The sequence below is a fragment of the Moesziomyces antarcticus genome, assembly GCF_000747765.1.
Source record: "Moesziomyces antarcticus DNA, scaffold: scaffold_v10012, strain JCM 10317, whole genome shotgun sequence".
Classification (NCBI taxonomy): Eukaryota; Fungi; Basidiomycota; class Ustilaginomycetes; order Ustilaginales; family Ustilaginaceae; genus Moesziomyces; species Moesziomyces antarcticus.
In genome coordinates this window covers 479,946-502,062 of record NW_014638998.1, presented here as the reverse complement: position 1 = coordinate 502,062, position 22,117 = coordinate 479,946, and the positions used below count along the sequence as shown (strand labels likewise).

The 22,117-nt window shown below is 62.0% G+C and overlaps 10 protein-coding genes across 10 annotated transcripts; 4 read left to right on the top strand and 6 right to left on the bottom strand.

Moving 5' to 3' along the window:
- Nucleotides 1-127: 127 nt before the first annotated feature.
- On the top strand, nt 128-1,151 carry PAN0_012d4577 (short-chain dehydrogenase; the record flags this gene model as incomplete). The annotated part of the gene is made up of 2 exons (XM_014800114.1): nt 128-1,057; nt 1,134-1,151. 2 exons carry the CDS (start codon nt 128-130, stop codon nt 1,149-1,151), a joined length of 948 nt encoding a protein of 315 aa, XP_014655600.1.
- A 28-nt stretch (nt 1,152-1,179) lies between these two features.
- PAN0_012c4576 (uncharacterized protein) lies at nt 1,180-3,513 on the bottom strand (the record flags this gene model as incomplete). Its single annotated transcript, XM_014800113.1, has 1 exon — nt 1,180-3,513. The coding sequence occupies one exon, from the start codon at nt 3,511-3,513 to the stop codon at nt 1,180-1,182; it is 2,334 nt and encodes a 777-aa protein (XP_014655599.1).
- Nucleotides 3,514-4,175: 662 nt separating this feature from the next.
- On the bottom strand, nt 4,176-7,523 carry PAN0_012c4575 (uncharacterized protein; the record flags this gene model as incomplete). The annotated part of the gene is made up of 1 exon (XM_014800112.1): nt 4,176-7,523. The coding sequence occupies one exon, from the start codon at nt 7,521-7,523 to the stop codon at nt 4,176-4,178; it is 3,348 nt and encodes a 1,115-aa protein (XP_014655598.1).
- An 859-nt stretch (nt 7,524-8,382) lies between these two features.
- On the top strand, nt 8,383-9,456 carry PAN0_012d4574 (legume-like lectin; the record flags this gene model as incomplete). The annotated part of the gene is made up of 1 exon (XM_014800111.1): nt 8,383-9,456. The coding sequence occupies one exon, from the start codon at nt 8,383-8,385 to the stop codon at nt 9,454-9,456; it is 1,074 nt and encodes a 357-aa protein (XP_014655597.1).
- A 92-nt stretch (nt 9,457-9,548) lies between these two features.
- PAN0_012c4573 (uncharacterized protein) lies at nt 9,549-11,885 on the bottom strand (the record flags this gene model as incomplete). Its single annotated transcript, XM_014800110.1, has 1 exon — nt 9,549-11,885. One exon carries the CDS (start codon nt 11,883-11,885, stop codon nt 9,549-9,551), a length of 2,337 nt encoding a protein of 778 aa, XP_014655596.1.
- A 348-nt stretch (nt 11,886-12,233) lies between these two features.
- On the bottom strand, nt 12,234-15,362 carry PAN0_012c4572 (calcium-transporting P; the record flags this gene model as incomplete). Its single annotated transcript, XM_014800109.1, has 1 exon — nt 12,234-15,362. One exon carries the CDS (start codon nt 15,360-15,362, stop codon nt 12,234-12,236), a length of 3,129 nt encoding a protein of 1,042 aa, XP_014655595.1.
- A 500-nt stretch (nt 15,363-15,862) lies between these two features.
- Nucleotides 15,863-16,413, bottom strand: PAN0_012c4571 (RNA polymerase I; the record flags this gene model as incomplete). The annotated part of the gene is made up of 2 exons (XM_014800108.1): nt 15,863-16,269; nt 16,338-16,413. 2 exons carry the CDS (start codon nt 16,411-16,413, stop codon nt 15,863-15,865), a joined length of 483 nt encoding a protein of 160 aa, XP_014655594.1.
- Nucleotides 16,414-16,845: 432 nt separating this feature from the next.
- On the top strand, nt 16,846-17,964 carry PAN0_012d4570 (terpenoid synthase; the record flags this gene model as incomplete). Its single annotated transcript, XM_014800107.1, has 1 exon — nt 16,846-17,964. One exon carries the CDS (start codon nt 16,846-16,848, stop codon nt 17,962-17,964), a length of 1,119 nt encoding a protein of 372 aa, XP_014655593.1.
- Nucleotides 17,965-18,006: 42 nt separating this feature from the next.
- Nucleotides 18,007-20,223, bottom strand: PAN0_012c4569 (2-dehydropantoate 2-reductase; the record flags this gene model as incomplete). The annotated part of the gene is made up of 2 exons (XM_014800106.1): nt 18,007-19,123; nt 19,469-20,223. The coding sequence occupies 2 exons, from the start codon at nt 20,221-20,223 to the stop codon at nt 18,007-18,009; spliced, it is 1,872 nt and encodes a 623-aa protein (XP_014655592.1).
- A 52-nt stretch (nt 20,224-20,275) lies between these two features.
- On the top strand, nt 20,276-22,035 carry PAN0_012d4568 (kinase-like protein; the record flags this gene model as incomplete). Its single annotated transcript, XM_014800105.1, has 2 exons — nt 20,276-20,285; nt 20,654-22,035. The coding sequence occupies 2 exons, from the start codon at nt 20,276-20,278 to the stop codon at nt 22,033-22,035; spliced, it is 1,392 nt and encodes a 463-aa protein (XP_014655591.1).
- Nucleotides 22,036-22,117: the final 82 nt, after the last annotated feature.

Sequence of the window (22,117 nt, the reverse complement as noted above, 5' to 3'; positions counted from 1 at the left end):
GACCTGAAATGTCGCACGGACATTATCGCATCAGCCTGATTCGCGCACGTGCCCTCGCAACTTTGCCTCGACCCCACCTTGCAACCTTGTTTCCGCTGTACCACCACCATCTCTCCTCCTTTTCGCCATGACTTCGCAGAGCACGGGTGGGCTGGGGCACTTTAGCGCCACGAGTCTGTTCGACGTACGCGGTCTGACGGCGGTCGTGACTGGCGGCAGTTCGGGCCTGGGCCTGTACGCTGCCCAAGCGCTTGCGGCCAACGGTGCACTGGTGTATATCCTCGGTCGTCGTTCCGACCGTCTCTCCTCGGCCGTCGACACCTTCCATACCCTCCTACCCGACCCCAACCAGCGCCACTCCGGTGACCTCATTGCTATTCAGGCTGATATCACCTCGAAGGCATCGCTTTCGGATGCGCGAGAGCGTATCTCAACGGACCTTGATGCGAGAGGCCGAAGGGGCATTAATGTTCTTATCTGCAATGCGGGTATTGGGGGGAGGTTCTTGCGATCCTACGGGTCTGAATCCAGCACGGGGGATAAGGAGGAGTTTGAAGAGATCGTAGACGAGCTATGGTCTTTCAGCGAGTCGGAATGCGACGACATTCTGCGCACCAACGTCACGGGCAACTACCTCACCGCCCTCGCCTTCCTCCCCCTCCTCAAAAAGGGTACGAGTGAAGAGTACAATTCGCAGACGATTTTGATCTCGAGCAATGCCGCATGGGCCAAACTGCCCATTCTCAATCCGGTGTACAATATCTCCAAAACGGCCGTGTCACAGCTAGGGCAGATTTTGTCGACCATGTTCGCTACGCACATGCTCAGGACCAACATCATCGAACCAGGTCTTTATCCGTCCGACCTCACCAGCACCGAACCCACCGATCAGCAGACGGGACATAAGACGCTTAGCCATACAAACGGCGCTGATATCCCCGTGGGCAGGTGTGGAGAGCCCAGGGAACATGCTGCGGCCGTGTTGTACCTCGCCTCGAGAGCGAGCAACTTTGCCAACGGGGCCACTATGCGGATTGACGGTGGCGCCCTCCAACGCGTAAGTTCTTCATTCTTCCCCTGCACAGATCGAGCAAAAGACTGACCTCAATCCGCCGCTGGTTTTTGACCCACAGATTCCCGCTTCTGACTAGACGTGCGCAATGAATGAATTCCCTGCCTTCACGCCGTGATGGCGTTCTTCTTGAGCTCGCCCTTTTTCGCCGTCTTGACCGCTCCTCCCGTCGACATCTTGGCAGCCGGTGGTGGCGGTGGGGGCACGCTCGGCTTGTCGGCTGCCATCCTCTCGGCCGCCTGTTTCCTTTCGAGCGCCGCACTCCACATCAGACGCCGAGGCATCTTACCCGTCGGTGGAACCTTGTAGCGCTGTTTCTCCTGTTCGTGGTCGGGCAGTGTTGCTGCCGCCACGACCGGGTCCACCTGCTCCCTCTCCTCCTCCTCGGCTGCAGCTTGTTCGTGCGCATGCTTGACGCGCTGGCGGTGCTCCCGGAACTTGTCCTGGTAGAATCCATGCAGTAGCGCGATCTGGCTTCCCACCGCCGCTGCTGTCAGCGCCACCGGCTCGGGTGGAGGCGGATACGCCAACACCTCCTCTTTCACCGCACCCCTTGCGGCAAGAGCAGTGTTGCTCGCCCGCGCACGCCCATAGAACAACCGAATCGGGACAGTGAGTCCGCTCATCCCCAGCTCCTTATCCAGCCCGAGCTCGCGGAATCCAAAGTAGTCATCGCCCAGATCCTCGGCAAACCCGCCCGCCACCAACGCCTCGCCATTATCGGCAAACAACGCCTCGTCTTCAATCACCCCGCGTTCGGTCGAGAGGCTAAACTGCTCGCGGTAGCTGCTGCGGAGCTTACGCAGCAACTCGGCGGTTTTTGTGCCGGAGCGCTCGACGTCGTTACGGATATAGTTCTCCAGCCCCCGTACGTCGGCACCTCCGCCTTGGTGGAGCGTGTGTAGCACCATCTCTTCCGCCGACATGGACGAGGCGTATCGATCCGAGTAGATGCGTAGCATCCGCCCGAGGTTGCCCATAAACTCGCCCAGCGCATCGGTGAGCACGTCGACGGCTGCACGGTGGCCGCCTTCGAAGCCGTGGTGCGCGAGCAGCATGCGCACGTTGTACGACGCGTGCTCGTGCGCCGATGCGCCCGAGATGCGTGCAAGTGGATGCCGCGCCGGTTCGCGCGGCTCGATCTCCTCGTCGGAAGCGTAGTCCGACTCTTCGTCCGACGACATGCTCGTCAGGTACGCCGGGATGGGCGCTTCGTTTTCGACGTGGTGCGCGAGCGCCAGAAACTTGTTGTGCGTCTGCTGCACCCGCTGCAGCGTGCGCACGTTGCGCGCGATCTTACCTGCCAAGCCGCGTCGCCGCGTCGCGGGGACTTGGTGGAACGCCTTGCGCTTCCGACCCGCTGGGGGTGGCGGAGGCATGGCCATCGCTGACGACGCCAACCGTGGCAACCCGCCCGTCATCATCTCGCCCGATGCGGCCACCGTGAACCAGTCGGCACACGCGTCGCGCGCCGCCACCTCGCGCGCAGGCGTGCTGCGTGCTGAAGCGACCGACTCGGCCTGCGACTGCGGCTGCGACTGCGGCTGCGACTGCGGCTGCGACTGCGAAATGGTTTCCGGCGTCGCCTTCTCCTTGCCCTTGCTGCTCGGCGCTGCAAAGATGCCCGGCAGCACGCTGCTGAGCGGATCGTCGTGCGCATCGTCGCGCACCGCCGCCATGGCATCCACCAGCTTCGACGGCGCCAGCAGCGGCCGCGAACTCGGCCCGGCCTCGGCGTGCTCGAGCTGCTGCAGCCCGGCGTCGATGGTGGCAAAGGCGAGCATGGACTGTGGCGTGCGCACAAAGGCTTCCTGCTCTTCGAATGCGATGTGGCTGGTGTTCCTCCGCCGCGGTGCTTCCGCCTGCTGTGCTGCAGCACTCCCATTCGCCTGTCCTTGCGCTCCAGAGGTTGCATCCGCGGCGTCTGTGGTATGCCCGTTGACAGCGATGCTGGCCGGAGTGGGCTTGGAGTCGTGCAGCCCCCACTGGACGAGCGCACTCTTGACGTCGCTCTTGTCGCTGATGAACTCGAGCAGATGATCCGCCTTTTTGCGCATGAACTGGACGTTGCGCCTTAGCGGATGCGTAGGGTCCGAGTTGTACAGCAGACAGTTGTCCCAGATGAGGTTGAGGTCGTGCGCGAACTGCTTCTTGGTCTTGTACTGGCCGGACTTGACCTTCTTCTGCATGGAGCCGAGGTCCATGGGATGCTTGATCACGTCGTAGTAGTCGGGCGCATCGCGCTTGCTCACCTTGGAGAGGAAGGCGGTGGAGTGCTCGGTGTAGTTCTTGAGCTCGGTGATGATGCGGTCGATCGACTCGAGGAACTCCTCGCGCTCGTCGCGGCCCTTGCATACCTCGGTGAGCAGCTCGCGCAGCTCGCCATCGTCGAGCTTGACCGCCGCGCGCTTCGCCTCGATGGCTTGCAACAGGTACTTCATTGCCGTCGGTCGTGCTGATGAGCTTGGATGCAGCTCGGGTGTATGGATGAGGGCATGTGCTGATTTGCTCGCCGAGACGTGGTTGTGGCGCTTTACTTTGTGTCGCGGCAATCCAAACGCCGAGTGGCAGCGGTCGATGCGAAGGCTTTTGCAGCAATCGTGCGATTATGCGGTGCCGCTGTCCGTCCAGAGCTGCGCGATCCTGTGCGTAACCGAGTCGACCCAATGTCGCTGCAGACACCTTTCCGAAGATGTGTTGGTGTAACTGTCGGCGAAAAGGCCGGGTGTGCTGGGAGGGTATGCGGGTGTGCAGGTGGTGGTCGGGAGGAAGAAACGCCGGTCGACGCGGGGGTCCACCACATGCGCCCTCACGCCGAGCCGCTTGGCCGGGGTCGCGAATCCAATTTCCGAAATCCGGAAAAAAGGCATCAATGATACCGTTGCTTTGGGGCAGCTGGCGTGAGGCGCTTTTCATTTCGGCCCATCCACACAGAAAGAATGAACCGCGACGGCCCAATTCGGCAACGCGTCGCTCTCTCATCCATGCTCGGCCAATTCCACTTCCATTTCCATCCCACAATTCACAAGCTCAAGCTACCGAATCCATTCATGCAACCGAGAGCCAACTTCAACTGTCTGAATGCTATTTCGTTTTAAGTTCCTTACTCCTGCGATGAAGAGGTCTGGCCGTTGGCAGCGGCTGCCGCTCGCGAGTCGGCCTCCTGCAGCCGGCGTCGCTCGGTCTGACGGACGTCGAGGTCCTGCAGCAACTTGTCAGGCTCATCGACGACGAATCCGTTGCCAAAAGTGTGGCGGAAAAGGTTGTTGGGATCGACGCGCTTCTTGATGTCGAGCAGGCGGCGGAAGTTGTCGAGGCCGTAAGCGCCAATCACGCGGTCCATGCGTTCGGAGCGCCCCAGAAAGCACGGATAGGGTCCGCCGACGCTGACCTTGTGCACGACCTCGTTTAACCAGCGCTCGACGCTCTCGATGCACGTGCGGTCCTCGTCCTTGCCGCTCCACTGCTGCAGCGATCCCACGGTGAACTTGGCGGCGCGCGCCTCGGGGCAGATGCACGTCTCGTCCGCACCGCTGTCCTCGATCGCGCCGCCCATGAGCTCAAACAGCCACACGGCGCGGCTGCCGAGCCCTTGGAAGTTGCGCACGCTCTTGGCGATCACGTCGTCGGTGAGCGTCGAGATGAGGTCGCCGCGCACCATCCAGCGCCGTCCCGTACCGCCCTTGAGCACCTTGGCCACGCCGTCCTGCTGCGAGAGGAAGCTGCGCTCCTCGACATCCTTGAGCAAAAGCCGCTCGCCCGTCCAGCTGCTGATCGCCTGCACCAGCGCCTCGCCATCGCTCTTAGGTCCCAGGTAGCACACCTGGATCACGATCACGTGCGACGTCTTGCTCGGCCCCGCCGTGAGGATGAGGTTGGTGTAAAACTTGCGCGGCAGCCCGGCCTTGAGACAGTCGCGCCAGTGGCGGATGAGCGAGCCCGCCGTCGCAGGATTGAGCGGATAGATGAGGTTGCCCGAATACACCGACGGTACCGGATACGCCTTGGCGGTGAGGCGCGAGACGATGCCAAAGCACGGTGCAGCGCCGCGCACCGCCCACCACAGATCCTGCTCCTCCTGCGACTTGTGCTTGGACTCTTCGTTGAGCGTGACGATGCGGCCGTCGGCGAGCACCATCTCCACCTCGACAATGTTGTCGAGCGACAGGCCGTATGCGCGCGTGAGGTATCCGAACCCGCCCGTCGTCATGGCGGTGGAGCCGACCGGATACGCCGACACGGGCACGTGATACGGCACGCCGTTGACGACGAGCGGCGGAAGTGCGTCGGGATCGTCCATCTGGCGCTTCTTGCCGTCGCTCTTGGAGTCCATGTGCGCGAGGAAGTTGCCCTCGCGTCCGGCGCGGTCGGTGAAGGCATCGAGGCCGCGGATGCCCACGCCCGGGCCGAACGAGGCGAGCGCATATCGGTCTTCGTACATGCCCGGCGGCAGGATGGCGGTGGCCATGTTGTGGTTGACGTCTGGGCGCGAGTCAAAGTTGAACGGGTTGTTGGCATCGGGCATGTGCGGCGTGGGCGAGCGCGAGGGCGAGCCGTACTTTTGCAAGGGCGATGGGATGAAGCGCGGCAGGCTCGAGGCGGGATCGTTGGCGCCCTCCTGATTGACCGCCCATGTGCCCGACGGCCACGCGTCCTGCAGGTCGTTGAGCGTGGAGGCGCCAAAGTAGCTCGCGCCGGATGCACCCGCACGGCCAGCCTCGAGCTCGTTGGACGATGCTTCGCCCGACGACGAGCGTGCACTGCGCGAGCCCGAACGAGCCGCAGCCGCCTCTGGGCTGGCGGCAAAGGCCTCGGCATCCCACGGGAGCGAACCGGGCGCGGCAGGCACGCCGGTGATGCCGGCATCGGCGCCGTCGCTGCGCCAGACGAATCCGCCTTCGGGCAGTTTGATCCTTTCGCCCGGGGTGCCGGATGGCGGGCGATGGTGCCTTGCCCAACGTTGGTGGTCTGCCTTGGCACTGGTGTCCCAGTCGTCTGGCGTGCGGCTGTAGGAGAGGTCGCTGCGATTGCGACCGGACTCGGATGCGGAACCGGAGCCGGAACCGGAGCGCGAGGCAGGACGACGTGGAGCTGGAGCGGCATCGCGCTTGGGAAGCGGGATGGTGGTGGGACGCTTGAATGCCAGCGTCTCGTCGGCCGCATCGTCGGTCGTGATGGCACCCACGGTGTCGGTGTCCACTTTGACGTCGGCGTGGTCGCCGCCTGCGTTGGAGGACTTGGCGGAGGATTGCTTGGAGGCCGAGGTGAAACTGGAAGCGAGCTGGGAGGAGCTCGTGCCACCGGTGGAGCCCGAGTTGCTGCCGCCGGGCGAGTCGGAACCATTGCCCGAGGGATCGAGCTGCCTGTCGACCCAGATCTTGGAGGCAGAGGCGGAAGTGGAGGCGGACGCGGAAGCCGAGCCCGAACCCGAGCCCGAGCCTGAGCTTGATGCGGAGACTGCTTTGGCGAGGAGCGGAGCAACATCGCGTGGCTCCGAGGCTGTGAGGAAGTCGCTCCTAGATGACGCGACGGGTCGATTGGCGGCGGCGGTGTGGACAGCGCGAGGAGCAGCCGAGGCAGGTATTGGGTGGTCGTTGTCTGCATCGTCGTTGGCGGAGAAGGAGCTCTCGCTGTCTGCGTCTGCACCGCTCTCGTGGCTGCGGCCGTGCTGCATGGAGTGCGAGTTGGAGTCGGTCTTGCGCCTTGTGGGGGCAGATGCATAGTCGGGGCCGAGAAGGGAGACCACGTCGGGATTGGATGGAGGCAGCTTGCGCTTCAATGCGGACTTGGCGGGATCCTGTGGGTCGACGTCCTCGGAAGTCTCGCTCTTGGGCGCCGGTCGCACGGTTGCTTGGTCCTGGATGGGTGTAGCATCGGGATGGTGGATCTGTGTCTGGGCGAGTTGATCTGCTGCGCGTACGGAGTCGCTTTGTAGGGTGATGGCATGTGCATCTGCTTTGGCGGTGATGGGGTCGATGGCGGCCGAGGCGGACGAAGCTGGCGGGGGCGGTAGCGAGGTGGGCGGGCAGGCGGGGTGGTCGTCTGACTGAGAGGAAGAGAAGGGCGAGGAGCGGTGCGGCACGACGAGCTTGACGTCGTCCATGAGAGAGGTGTCGATGACCACCTCGCCCTGGATGGACCAGCCTGCGGTTGCGAATCCACCCGACTTGATGGATGGCGAGAGGCGGTGTGCGTTGCAGAACTTGACTATGGTCGAGATGTCGTGGACGTCGATGGGGAGGGCGACCATCCAGCCTCCGAGGGGAGCGGCATCGTTGAAGATGGTGATGCTCTTTGCAAAGACGGGCTCGCCGCGGATGGCGAGCTGGCCGCGGAAGGAGGTGGCTAGCTGTGCGCGGAGGGACTCGTAGCGAGCGTACTTTTGGCGCACCTCGTCCTTTGTGAGCGGCGTCGGCTCTGGGATGTCGTAGGGCGGGATGCGGGAGGACATGGTGGGCGGGCGTCCTGCGTATGCAGAATGGTGCGGCAGGACCCGTGCGTGTGGGCTAGGAAGAAGGCCTGTGGGCCGTGATGGAGACGGGCGGCAGCGTGCGACTCGAGAGGAGTTGGGCGAGAGAGAGAAGGCCAGAGCTGAGAATAGGCCGGCGTGTGGCAGAGGTGCAGAGGTGGTTGGGACGAGGCTAGGATGCGAGTGTGTGCGAGTATTGCGCTGGTGAGGATGAAGGGATGAAGGATGGGCGCGCGCAGGAAATACCGATGCAAAGCCGATGCAGCGTTGCCAGGCAGCAACAGCACACGGCGGTAACTTTGCTGCTGCTGCTGTTCGACCAAGAGCAACAGGAACGGCCGAGAGGCGAGTGAAGCATAAGCCAAAAATACGGCGAACGGCGGACAGCGGCCGGAGCCTCTTCGGGGCGTTCGGGAGCAGCCGCCACCAAATGGCAGCAGCCGAGCCCTGACGATCGGATTCGCTTTGGCTTTGGCTTTGCCTCTCCGCCAAAAGCAGCAGCAGAAGCGCGGCTTCGTAATCGCACAGCGGCGTGAAATCAACCATTCTCGCTCTAACAGCCTGCCGATTATTATGCTTTGAACGGCCTAACACACTACGCCAAATTCGTGTTCCGGGCGATGGCGTGGCATTCGCAGCGGAAGGTCCGAGTGCATGTCTCAGCACGCCAACTTGTGACTGCCAGCGTTCTTGGCGCACCGACCTCTTTCCTCGCCTCGTCATCGTCTTGCAGTCCATCCCACCCCTACTCTCCTTCCGGACGACCGCACACAGCATCGCCTCGTCGAGCTGGATTCGAAGGCGCTCAACACACAGCATGGCAGGCCCTGCACGCAGCAGCATGCTCTCTCTCACATGCGCGGCGCTCTTGTCGGTGCTGCTGCTCGCCACGCACACCTGGGCCTCGTCGAAAAACATCCAGATGCGCGAGATGGACTCGGACGCCATCGTGCCACTGCGCTCGCACAGCATCTATGCGCCCTACGTCGACTCGAATCTGCAGAACAAGTTCTGGGACTTTGGAGCCGATGCGATCGTCGACACCAACCGCCACATCCGTCTCACCCAGGACCGTCCCTCGCAGATGGGTTGGCTCTGGTCGCGTCTGCCGCTCACGGCGGACAGCTTCGAGATCGTCACCGAGTTCAAGGTGGACGGTCATGCCTCGCACGTCGCTGGAGACGGAATGGCCATCTGGCTTACCCAGGAACGCGCCAAGCCAGGACCCGTGTTCGGATCGATCAACTACTTTACGGGGCTGGGCATCTTCTTGGACACCTATCCCAACTCGCGCCATCCGTACTCGTTCCCGCGCATCTCGCTCATGAGCGGAAACGGCGTGGAGGCGTACGAGAACGACAAGGACGGCGCGCGCCAGGAAGTCGCAGGTTGCTCCATCGACTTCCGAAACGCCAAAGTCGCAACCAAGGCAAAACTCATCCATGTCAAGGATGTCTACACCGAACTTCTCATCCACCACTCCGAATGGGACCATTGGGAGAGTTGCTTTAAACTCGACGATGTCACGCTGCCGCTCAATCCGTATCTCGGCTTTTCCGCACTGACGGGCGATGTGAGCGACAACCACGACGTCGTCTCGGTCACCACCAGCAACATCGTCTACCGCAACCGAACCCCGCAACAACTCAGGCAGGAAAAGATGAAACACTTCCCCGAAAAGTTTGGCCAAAAGACAAAGAAGAAGTCGTGGTCGTTTGGCGGAAACACCAAAGGTTACTCGTCCGACGTCGTCGATGGAAAGTCGAGTGGAGGCGGTGGATTCTTTGGGTTGGTGGCGGGGTTGTTCCGTTTTGTGTTTTGGCTTGTCAAGTGGGGCCTCATCGTCGCGGCTGTAGGCGCACTAGTCATGCTGGGCCTCCAGTACCAGAAACGACAAAACATGAAGCGGTTCTAGGTGCACACACACACGCGCGCACACACCGAGTCACAATGCAAAACTAGTCCCACAACAAACCAATCTTTCTTTCCGCTGTGAATGGGAAATGTCTAGGTGAGATGGTGTAGGAGAAGTGTGGGTAGCGTTTCGAGGTCGATGGGGAGGGGGTTGGTGGTGAGCTTGGTGCGCGGCGCGCGCGGGCGCGGGTTGAACTGCACCGTCACTGCCGACGGCTGCGTAAACGTGATCGTTGCCGCGAGTGTCTCTGCGCCTTGGATGGTTGCAAACAGCTTTGCATATCCGTGCAAGCTTTCGGGGCGTGGTTTGGGCGTGTAGAGCGTATGAAGATCCGTCGGTTGCGAATGCGCGGCCTCTATCCATCGCGTCATCATCGCACGCAGTCCACCCTCCGCCACAATGGGGACCATCTGCACACGCATCCCCACTCCCTTCTTCTCCAGCTCGCCCTGCACATCGCTCAGCACACGCTGCAGACGGTGCAGGAACGACACGTAGTGCAGCCCAACCAGCAGCGGGCCGAGCGAGTCCATGCGCGCCAGCGTCGCCTTTGTATCGCCGGACTTGGTGGTGGTTTTGGGTACAGCGAGTGCATGCGCTTTGATCGCAGCCGCCCGAGAAGGCGCGTCGGCACGTCGAGCCAGGCGGGTGGCGTGGACAAACGCATGGAACTTGCGAATCACCCCCATGCGCACCAACGCCACCACCGCCAATGCCTGCGCAGCATACTGTCCCGTAGCCTCGCTCGAGGTCGAGACGAGCTCAAGGATCATATCCAGTCGAGGCGTGAGTACGATCCGTACCGACGAGGGTGTCAGACGCACCCCGAATGCAGGTGGCAGCGCACGCGCTTGTGCAACGACATCGCCAAACACCAGCTCGTCGCTCGCCTCGCGCGAGGCTCTCTGCAGCTCCTCATCCAGCACTTGCCCCACCCCCACACGCGCGTCCGACTCGGCAGAAGAGGTGGGAGCGTCGCTCGTCCACTCCATCCGCTCTTCCCCACAGGACGTGGAGCGCCACAGCACAAAGCGCACGCGCAGTCGACGATGCATGCGGTCCGGAAACACGAGCTTCTGCTTCACATCCTCGGCTCCCGCTGTAGTGGACGAGGCATCCGCCCAGTACGCAAGACTCCGACGCCGCAGTTCAACGGGCGCCTCGGGCAGGCCGAAGCCTATCCACGCATCGCGTGCGCCTTCGTCCTTGACCTTGCCGTCGGATGTGATGATGGGCGTGCCGAACCCCTGCAATCCCGCCGGCTTCTTCCTCTTCTCCTCTTCCTTTGCTTTCTCGCCTGTGTCGGCGTTGGCGTTGTCGGGGTCCTCGGTCGGCTCTTCCTCGTCAGTGGTGGCGCCAAAGCGTTCCACATCGAGAAGCGGACGGCCCGGTGTCAGACGCCATCCGCGCGCATGCAGGCCGATCAACGCGCGCCACCGCTCGCGATTCGGCGCCTGGCTCGCACGCAGCTCGGCCGCCGCACTGCTCAGCAAATCCGCCGCATTGCGCGTCGCCGCGCGCTTCGTCTCGAGCACCACCTTGAGATCGCGCAGCCGCGCATGCTTGAACGCCGCCGCCGCCTCCATCTCCCGCTTGGCCTGCTTGAGCCCGTACCCGGCACTGCGCGGATCGTCGTCGTCGGAATCCTCGTCCATATCGTCGCGCGCACTGCGGCGGGCAGCAGCAGACGCATTAAGCGCGGTGCGGGATAGCGAGATGGCAAGTGGATCGAGCACAAACTCCTCTTCGCGCGAGCTGGGCGCGAGGTGCGCAAAGATGCCCAGCGGTGCACGTGCGGCCGCGTTGGTGCCCGAGCGTGCAGACTGTCCGCCCACACTCGGAGCCGGCGATCCCATCCTCCCCACCGCTGCCGTATTCGCCGCGCCGGTGGGTGCACGGTGTTGCTTCAGCAGCATGCCCAGCAGCTGGTGGGCGTGGATCGAGTTGAAGTGCGCCACATCCAGATTCGCCAGTACCTTGTTGCGGAGCGCTACGAATTCGGCCTCTCCAATCGTGCCGCCCACAACCTCGTCCGCGGGCCTCAGCAACGGCTCATCGTCGTCCTTGTCTTCCCGTGCAGGACTGTGCTCGTCGTCGTCGGATTGTGCTTCCGGAGAGGTGTCGCGTTCGCGCTTGCGCAGCAGATCCGCGGTGCGGAAGCGCGAAAAGTCGCCGCGCTCCGCCCACAGCCGATGCACATCCTGGCTCAGCTGCGTAGACGCTGCCACGCGCGTCGCAAAGACGTTGGTGCCATCCGCAGCGATGTCCTGCAGCTTGCGCTCGCGCTCGAATGCAGCTGCAATACTTGAGGGCACGCCGAGTGAGGAGGAGGCGATGTCCGCGTCGGTGTAGATGTGCACGGGCTCGATCGAGATGTGCACCTCGCTCGATGCAGGCGGCCGAGACGGGCCCGCTTCCGAGGATGCCATCGCGCCGGTGGGGAGGGTCGAGATACGAGATGCGCAGCCTTACGCATACACCATGGCGGTCGGGTGCGGCGGAGTATGATGTTTGGAGCGATTAAGACACCGAGTGGAGAGTGGTGGATGAGAGTCGAGCGCCGAATGCCGGATGCCAAATGTCCGTGCGGATTCCTTCCAGCGCGCGAATTTCAGCCCTAATTTTGACGCCTCATTTTTCCAATGGATTTTTTGGACTTCACCGGACCTCACCCACACCAAGCGCTCTCCTCACCCACACACAATCATTCGCATAGCAAGGCTACACAATGCTTGCAACATGGTTGGACTATATGTAATTCATCTGCAGCATCGAGGCTATGCCCAATCGACAGAGCCGGCGGCGAGGTCCTTTGTCTCTTCTTGCGCGATGCGCCTTTCGTACGTCCTCCTTGCCTCGTGCATCCCAAAGCTGATCGCGGCGATGGCCACGAGAAAGGCCAGATCGCCAAACGCGAGCCCGGTCGTTTGAAACACCCCCTGCAGTGGCGGGAAATACACCATCGCCATCTGTGCGACGAGTGAGATGCTCACGGTGATGCCGAGCATCCTATTGGCCGTGAGTGGGGTGTGCAGGCCGCGGTTCTGTACGGCCGACACCAGGTCGAGCAGCACAAAGCACGTGAACGTCATGGTCGAATCGCGCTGGTCCGCCACCTTTGACCCTGCTGGTGCCTCGATATCCGCGGGGACCAGCTCGTGCACGTACACGTACAGCGTTCCCAGCACCACCATGGTCGCACTGAACCCAATGCGGTACAGCAACCTCGTGTTGAGCACAGGTGCATTCTTGGCACGAGGCGGCCGCGCCATAACGCTCTTCCTGTCCACCGGATCCACACCGAGCGACTGACTCGGCGGTCCATCCATGAGGATGTTGATGAACAGAATCTGCATCGCATTGAGCGGCAGCTTGAGCCGAAACGCCGTGCTGAGCGTAATCAGCGTCAGCGCCGCAACAGCGGTGGAGAGCTGGAACGAGAGGAAATTCTGGATGTTGTAAAAGATGCCCTTGCCCTCTTCGACGGCGGCGAGGATGGTGGCAAAGTTGTCGTCGACCAGGATCACGTCCGCCGCCTCCTTGGCCACATCGGTACCGCCCTTGCCCATGCTGATCCCGATGTCGGCCATCTTGAGCGCGGGCGCGTCGTTGACGCCATCGCCCGTCATGGCCACCACGGCTCCGTTGGCCTGGAAGGCGGCGATGATCGCCATCTTGTGCCGCGGCGTGGTGCGCGCAAACACCGACACCGACGCGATGCGCTCCTGCAGCTGACGCTCGGTAAGTGCGTCGATCTGACGCCCGATAAGCACGCCCGGGATCGACGCCGACGAGGCCGAGGTGGTGCTGCTGCTCGTGGAAGAGAGGATGCCGAGTTGACGCGCCATGGCGACCGCGGTGGCCTCGGCGTCGCCGGTGATCATGACCACCTGCACGCCGCCGCGGGCAAGCGAAGCGATGGCGTCCTTGACACCGGGCCGCGGTGGATCCTGCATGGCCTGCAGACCGGCAAATGACAAGGTGCGCGCATCGAGGCTGCCGCTGGGGCCAGAGGCGAAGCCGACGACGCGAAGGCCTTGGCTCGAAAGCTTGTCGGCCGCCTGCTGGAACTTGGTGCGCCACGCCTCGTCGAGCCGCACGGGCGAGCCATCCGCGCCGAGCACGGTGGTGCACTTGTCCATGACCACCTCGAATGCGCCCTTGACGTACACTGTCTCTGCGGCGCCTACGCCCGCTGTCGACAGCACGCCGGTGACCGCCATGAACTTGGACTCCGAGTCAAAGGCGATCTCGGAGCTCCTGCGGAAGTAGGGCCTCTGGTCCTCGAGGCCGAAGGTGCGGAGGATGTTGACGAGCGCCACGTCGGTCGCCTGGCCCACGTTGGTGCCGAGCTCGTTGCGATGCGAGTTGTTGCACAGGTTGCCCGTGAGGAGGATGCGCGAGAGCGCCTGCGAGTGCTTGTGCGAGAGGTGGTGCGCCACGTCGATGATGGCGTCTTCGGCGGTGAAGCAGCTGACGACGGCCATCTCGTTGGTGGTGAGCGTGCCGGTCTTGTCCGAGCAGATGACCGAGACCGAGCCGAGCGTCTCGACCGAAGGCAGCTTCTTGACGATGGCCTTGCGGTGCGACATGCGCAGCACGCCGAGCGCGAGCGTGACGGTTACGACGATGGGCAGGCCCTCGGGGATGGCGGCGACGGCGAGCGATACGCCGATGGTGAACATCTCGAGCCACGGCCTGCGCTGCCACACGCCCATGAGGCAGATGACGGCGATGACGGCAAAGCTGATCATGCTGAGGCGCTTTGCGAGCTCGTCCATGCTGAGCTGGAGCGGCGTGCGCTTCTCGACGACCTCATCCACCATGCTAAAGATCATGCCGAACTCGGTGCGGGCGCCCGTGCCGACGACGACGCCGCGGCCGTGCCCCGACTTGACGAGCGTGCCCATGAAGGCGATGTTTTCGCGCTCGTTGATCGAGGTGATGTCCGAGTCGGCCGCGTGCTGATCCTGTGCCGCGCCGTTCGCCGCGCCGTCCGTCGTGCCATGGGGGCCAGCGTGGCCGTTAGCGGAGGTCGAGTGCGGCGTGCGCGGGACGTGGTTGGCGTGCTTCTTCCTTGGCTTGATCTCGCCGGTGAGGGTGCTCTCGTCGATCTCGAGCGAGACGCACTGGCAGATGCGAACGTCTGCGGGGATTCGGTCGCCGGTGCTGAAAGTGACTATGTCGCCGGGAACGAGCTCGTTGGCGAGCACGCTCGAGGTGACGCCATCGCGGACGAGGTGGCAGTAGTGCGGGACGAGCTTGTTGAGCGCCTCGAGCGACTTTTCGGATTTTTGCTCCTGGTAGAAAGCGACGCTGATGACGATGATGATGGCGATGGTGATGCTGACGGCGTCGTCGATCTGGCCGATGAGCAGGCTGACGGCAGCGCTGCCGAGCAGAAGCAGGATGAGCGGCTCCTGAAACTGGGCGAGAAACTTGCGCCAGGGCTCTTCGCCTGCACGGACGGCGAACTCGTTGTAGCCACCGGCCTCGCTCCTCGCTTCGTGCACCAGAAGCGGCGTCAAGCCCGACTCGAGCGACGGGCAGTGGAGACTCTCGAGGCACTGGTCGACGGAGAGATGGGTGTAGTGGGCGGAGGCCGAGACGGCCGCTGAGCGGGAAGACGAGGCAGACGAGGCATTGTGGAAGTCTATCGAGGTGGCGTATGGTTGCGAGGCGTCGGAAGCGTTGGGCTTGTGGTTGGCTGGCCTTGGTGGCGACGCAAAGGGGGGATATGCGTTGGCTGCGTTGGCGTACGGATCGTCGGGATTGGCCTTGCGGAGGGTGGTGCTGAATGCAAACTGGTCCGGTGGGGGAAGCTGGGATGCCGAGGGCGGTATGGGTGCCGAGCGCAGATCGTAGTCGGCTGTTGGGAGGGTGTGGTACGGGTTGGCGCCAACCATGATGGCGGTGTGGCTTGTGCGCGTCGCACGGTGGAGGAGCGGCGGCTACAGTGGAAGATGGCTCAGTTGTGTGCGGGCATGGTTTGGGCGTAGAGCAAGGTCGAGCAGAGGCGGTCAGAGCGAAAGCGAATGGTGGTGTGCGTTGCTGGAAGAAGGGCGGTCCGACCGTTCAATCCGACACTCTTTGGCCATGTGCTTTTGATGTGCTTTGGGGCGCGTGAAGGCCATCTTTAGGTGTCACTTTTGGGCGCTCTCTCCGTTGGCACGCGCCGTCGCTCGTTTGCACTCTAACATGCATAAAAATGAGCCACGAGCTTACTCCCGTCGTGCTGCGTAGACTGCACCGCTTCTGCCCTTGACAGTCGAGCTTGCGGACCCGCTCGACAAGCCGGATGATGCGACTGCCCACGAGGTCCCCGCGCGATGAGTTTGGCGCAACTACTTGGGTTGCTGGGATAAGCGGAAAAGGCGAAAACTACAAGTACAAGAGGGATGGGTGCTCAGCGCATGAGGAGGTAGACGTTGGAGCCGATGGTGATGTTGCTCATGTGGCGGAAGTTGCCGGTGAGGGCCATCATGAGGCCACCGAACGAGCCGTACACGGTGACCTCGTCTGCGACCTTTTCGTCGTATCTGTAGATCTTGCCGTACATGACGTAGTCAAAGTCGTCTGCGATGCCGCCGTTGCCCGGCTGGTCGAGTCTCCACGCATCGCGCTCTGCCGCCTGCGCCGCTGCATCCTGCTCGCCATCAGCGCCATCCACCTTGGTACCCGCCGCCTCCTTCTTGAGCGTCGACGCAAGCTGGAACGTGAGCTGCTGTCCCTCCGATACAGGCCACACATCCGTAGCAATGTCGATCGACAAGCTCATCTCCAGCGACGGCGACGACGCAATGATTCGTGACACTGCAGGGAGAGAGCTGGAGTCAGTATCGGTCTATGATCAAAGGGCATGTGAGAGACGCAACGCATACCTCGGTCGAACTTCTTGCCATCAGGGTCGATCTGGTTGACCACAAACTGCGTGTCGAACAAGTTGGTCGGGTCCATGTTGAATATGTGGGTGTGCAACGGCTCGCTTCAGCCTAGAAAGATGTCCGGGACGAGGAATACGAGCGGAGAACCGGGCGCCAGCCAGTATCTATGCGTGCAGATCGTGGGCCGAGATTATGTTTGTGACGAGTGGAGTGCCAAGGTGGAAGCGAGTGGATGAGGAGGAGGAGGACAAGGTGCGCCGAGAGCTAAGCTTGTTCTTCTTGCAGGCGGGTTTTGCACTTTTCTCGGGAGTCGCCAAATTCCGATCGGATGGTGGCCTTCGAATCGGGTTGGATTTATCGGGCGGCACTGGCGCGCGCTGCAATTGCCGATCGGCAGTGCAACATGGCGTTCCTCCACTTGCGGCCTGGAAGGAGGCAGCCAACTCCGCCGGCAGTTGTACCAGACACCCTTCCTCCAAGCCTCATCACGCTGTGCATCCAAACCATGGCGGCGCGTCCGGGCCCATCCATGGCGAATCTGTCGCAGACGCCTTCATCCACGCCCGGTGGCGATGCCAAGTGGTACGACACGATGCTGAGCCATCTGTCGTCGCAACCGGCGTGGCCGGCGGACAAGGAGAACGCCGTGCTGGAACCGTACACGTACCTCGATGCGAATCCGGGCAAGGAGGTGCGCACGAAGCTCATCGAGGCGTTCAACGTGTGGCTCAAGGTGCCTGCGCGCAAGCTGGATGCGATCTGCAGCGTGGTGCGCATGCTGCACACCGCCTCGCTGCTCATGGACGATGTCGAGGACAACTCGGATCTGCGTCGTGGCATCCCCGTCGCCCACAAGATCTACGGCGTACCCCAGACGATCAACACCGCCAACTACGTCTACTTTCTCGTATTCAGCGAGATTTTTCGCATGAACGAGGGCTCCTCGCCCGCTACATCGCCGCCTCTGTCACCGGGCCAGGTGGGCGTGGCAAGGGCGACGGTGGAGAGGCTTGTGGTGGACGAACTGATCAACCTGCATCGTGGACAGGGTATGGATCTGCTGTGGCGCGACAGTCTCATCTGCCCTACCGAGGAGGAGTATGTGGAGATGGTCAACAACAAGACGGGCGGTCTGTTCCGCATTGCGGTCAAGCTCATGATCTCGCAATCGCCGCCGGCGCGCTCGGCGCACTTTGTCGACCTGATCCCCATCGTCAACCTGATCGGACTGCTGTTTCAGATCCTGGACGACTTTATGAATCTGCAGAGCAGCAAGTACGCCGAAAACAAGGGGTTTGCAGAGGACCTCACCGAGGGCAAGTTTAGTTTCCCCATCATTCACTCGATCCGGTCCAGTGTCACCGACTCGGAAGCGGTGGGGACGGGAAACAGACAGATCCTCAACGTGCTCAAGCAGCGACCCACGGATTTGGCCACCAAGCAGTATGCCGTGTCGTACATGCGCAACGTCACGCGCTCCTTTGACTATACCACCGACGTCCTCGAACGACTGCATGCCCAGGCGCACAAGGAGATCAGCCGACTCGAAGAGCAGCTCGCCACGCCGAATCCTGCGCTCACCCACATCCTATCGTCACTCCGCAACAGCTGGACGTCTGTATGACCAATCGCATCGCAATTTCATCCGTGATATAATCGCGAGGGCTTACAGCTTGGCAGGTGGATTGGCGTCCTCGGCTTTGCGAGTCTGGGCCATCTTGAGGAGCGCATAAAGCGTTTGGAGACGCGGCATGTCGAGACCGTTGCGGCGTGCGATGCGGATGGGATTGCCCAGAATCACCTCGAGTTCCATGGGTCTTGCCGCCTGCCAGTCGAGAAGCATGCTCGGTTTCCCGCCCGTATTGCGCTCGGTGCTCTTGAGGATTCGATCCGGGCTGGCGTGTTTCTTGGCGTCAAACTCGATACCGAGGATCTTGGGTGCGGTGGTGAAGATCTCGTTCATGCACGCGTGCAGGTGGGTGCGCAGTTCCGGGTCGAGCGCCATACGTGCGTTGGGCGTACCGCCCGACAGCACCGACGACGGATTCATGGATGCATTGATGCACAGCTTGTGCCACCGAGTCTGCTGCAACGAAAGCTCCGATGCAAACTCGGCATCTCGAATCCCAGTCGCCGTAAACCACGAAACGAGTTGATGGATATGCTTATCCGTCACAGATGACAGTTGGTCCAGCAGCGTTGAGTCGGAGAGGAGCGAGTTGGGTTTGGCCTGTCCGTTTGTGTATGTGCCCATGGTGATGCGGGTCCATCGGTTTTGGCGGATGACGCCATGACGAATCTGCTCGGCACTGATCACCGTCACGGCACTCACGATGGGATTTTGACCGAACTCGGCCCTATGTACCTCCTCGATGCCTACGCCGTTCTGGATGAGCACGATGCAGCTGCCGTGCACACCGCGTGTGACGAGCGGCGCAATGTCGAGCGCATCGTTGGTAATGTCCGGCAGCGCTTTGGTGGTCACTACTACATAGTCCCACTTGAACGCGCCGCCCTCGGTGTAGTCGCCGGCTTGCTTGATCGAGGAAAAGACGCGGTAGGGCGTGAAATGATAGTTGCCAAACGAATGCGTCTCTAGCTGCACGCCGTTCTCGGCGATTTGCTTGTAGTTGGAGCGGCAGACGAGCGAGACGCGCACATCGCGGCCCGAATGGATGCCGTGCAGCTTGGATGCGTAGAAGCAGCCGACGGCACCAGCCCCGACGATGAGAATATGCACAGGTGCAGGCTCGGACATGGTGTCGAGAGGCAAGCGAGACGAGCTTGGAGAGATGAAGGTGGGCAAGATGGAAGAGTGCGGGGAGCGCAGCGCGGCTCGGGAACGGTCGGCAACCAAAATTGCGAGCTTGCAGGGCGGCGCAACCGATGTGTAGCCGGGAGGCGCGGGCAAGCCGTTGTTAGGTCACGCATATCGCCCCATCTCTTTATTTGGCCTCGCTGTCACACACCCATTGGAGTACCGACGGCGTGCGTGGTCGCATCCCAGAGGGCTTAAGTCGTATTGAGATGGCACGAAGCGGGCGTGAGGGCTATGTACAAGTGGGGGTACGAGTCTGGTGGAGAAAGCGATAGCGAGATGGGATGCGGATCAGAGCGTGAGGTTGTACTCGTACTCGCTCTCTGTGTTCTGGCTGAGCCAGAGCAGGACGGTGGAAAACATGATGCTTGCGTTTTGAACGACATTTGCTACGCCGTAGTACTCGTAGCCCTCTGGCAAGGCCGGAACGAGATACTTGACCGTCAGCACGGTGATGCTACCCGCCAGACCGCCGGCCATGAGAGCGAAGCCGATGAAGAGGAACAGGCGAGCTCTCCACTGCACGCTGTCGGTGGCAAACGAGCCGCCGCCTCCGCCGCCGAAGGAAAAAGCGGCGCCGACATCGGTGAGGTGTTGCTTGTCGATGAGGTTGACGACAATCATGCCAAGCGTGCCGCACAGACCGGGCACCCAGTCGGCAAAGGTGATGTAGGTGGCTGGTGGATCGTAGGGCGCGGTGGGGTCGATGGGTTTGCGCAGACGCATGGAAGAGATGATTGAGGCGTCAAGGAAGAACCACCAGCCGAGGGCGAAGAGCGCGCCGGAGAGGTAGATGCCCGCCTGGCGCTTGCTCGTCTGCATGAAGGCCGGAAGCGAAGGCAGCGGCACGAGGCAGACGCGCCTGGGATCGTACGAGCGTCTTGGCAGCGACATGCCGGTGAATTTATGTGTGCGCGCTTTGATGTGGTGCGTGCCTAGGCTGGCAATTGGGAGATGGATGGTGGATGGCTGGATGGCATGCAGGTACGCGAGCTGAGCCGTGGCCGTGGCCGTGTGGAGGAAATGCATGCACCGGCCACCGTGCGGAACCGACGAGGCCGGCATTTTTATCGGACTTGTTAGGCTGTCATCATCATACACCGCTGTGATTTTTCGAATGGTGGCGCGTGCGCAGAGTGGCGCAGTTGTGCTGGGCGCGATTTTCCGCCTTTCCGCTTTCGGCAGTTGCAGAGAGGCGGAAAGGGTAAAGGCTCGATGCGGCTTTGAAAGGGAGAGAGAGAGCCGTGCCTCGCCTGGCCAAATTGGAGAAAAACGCCCAAAATCCGACGCGGCGAATGGAACTTCAGTCGGCTCGCGCCCCACAGCACCAACCGAATTACGCCAGATGACAGACGACAGCCAGTCAGTCCAACGCATGGTCCACCACCCTCTCCAACAGCTGCCCATCAACAACCACCGCCATCACCACCTTGATCATCACCACCCACCACCCGGGCGACCCACTCTTGCTCGCTCGATCGCACATCCGCCACAGTGTCTTCGCTCAAGCGCAAGGCTTCCGGCGATCTTGCTTCTGCTCGCCAACGCAAGCCTGCCGCCTCGCCCGTGCTTGCGCCCTCCCAACTCGCCAACACCCCGGCGCCATCGAATCTACACGACTCTGGTAACGACCGCGCCAGCACCTGCTCCATCGTCTCGGTAGACATGTCTGCGCTGCCGCAAACCGCCGACTACTCGGCCACACACGAAGCTGCGGTGGCTGCAGCAGCAGCTGCCGCATCAGCCGCATCAGCCGCATCAGCCGCATCAGCCGCATCGTCATCCAGACCCACGCCCGATGCAAACAAAACAGCACCGCTACCGGCGCACGTGGCGAGTGCCAACTCGACGGGCACGTACAGCTCCGCCTCGCTGCCGCTCGCCATCGCCGCACAGCAGCGCAAGCTGAGCGGGCGGTATGCGCTCGCCGACTTTGCCGTGGAGCGCACGCTGGGCACGGGCAGCTTCGGTCGCGTGCATCTGGTGCGCTCGCGCCACAACCACCGCTTCTACGCCATCAAGGTGCTGCGCAAGGAACAGGTGGTCAAGATGAAGCAGGTCGAACACACCAACTCCGAACGCGCCATCCTCAGCATCGTACGGCATCCGTTCCTGGTGAATCTGTGGGGCACGTTCAAGGACTCGACGTTTCTCTACATGGTCATGGACTACGTTCCCGGTGGTGAGCTCTTCACGCTGCTGCGCAAGTCGCAGCGATTCCCGCATCCGGTCGCCAAGTTCTACGCCGCCGAGGTGGCGCTGGCCATCGACTATCTGCACCAGAACAACATCATCTACCGCGACCTCAAGCCCGAAAACATCCTGCTGTCGGCAGACGGCCATCTCAAGATCACCGACTTTGGCTTTGCAAAGTACGTGCCCGACGTCACCTGGACGCTGTGCGGTACGCCCGACTACCTCGCGCCCGAGATCGTCTCGAGCAAGGGCTACAACAAGAGCGTCGACTGGTGGGCGCTCGGCGTACTCCTCTACGAGATGCTCGCCGGCCATCCACCCTTCTTCACCGAAGACGGCAACCCCATCAAGCTGTACGAAAAAATCATCGCCTGCAAGGTCCGATTCCCACCTTACTTTGAAACGGGCGTCAAGGATCTGCTCAAGAACCTGCTCACCGCCGACCTCAGTAAGCGGTTCGGCAACCTGCATCGTGGCAGCAAGGACATCTTTGGCCACATGTGGTTCGCAGAGGTCGATTGGGACCGGCTCTACAGGCGCGAAATTCCGGCGCCCTACCTCCCCACCGTCACCGCCGACGGCGACTCGAGCCAGTTTGAGCGCTACCCAGAAAACGACGTGTCCGAATACAGCCGCACCGATCTCCCGGATAACTTGGGCCATCTCTTCCCAGATTTCTAGCGCAACTCTGCTTGTAACCCAAGGTTGATTTTGCAAAGACACTTTTTTTTTACTGGCATGGTGCATGCGTGTAGGGTTAGTG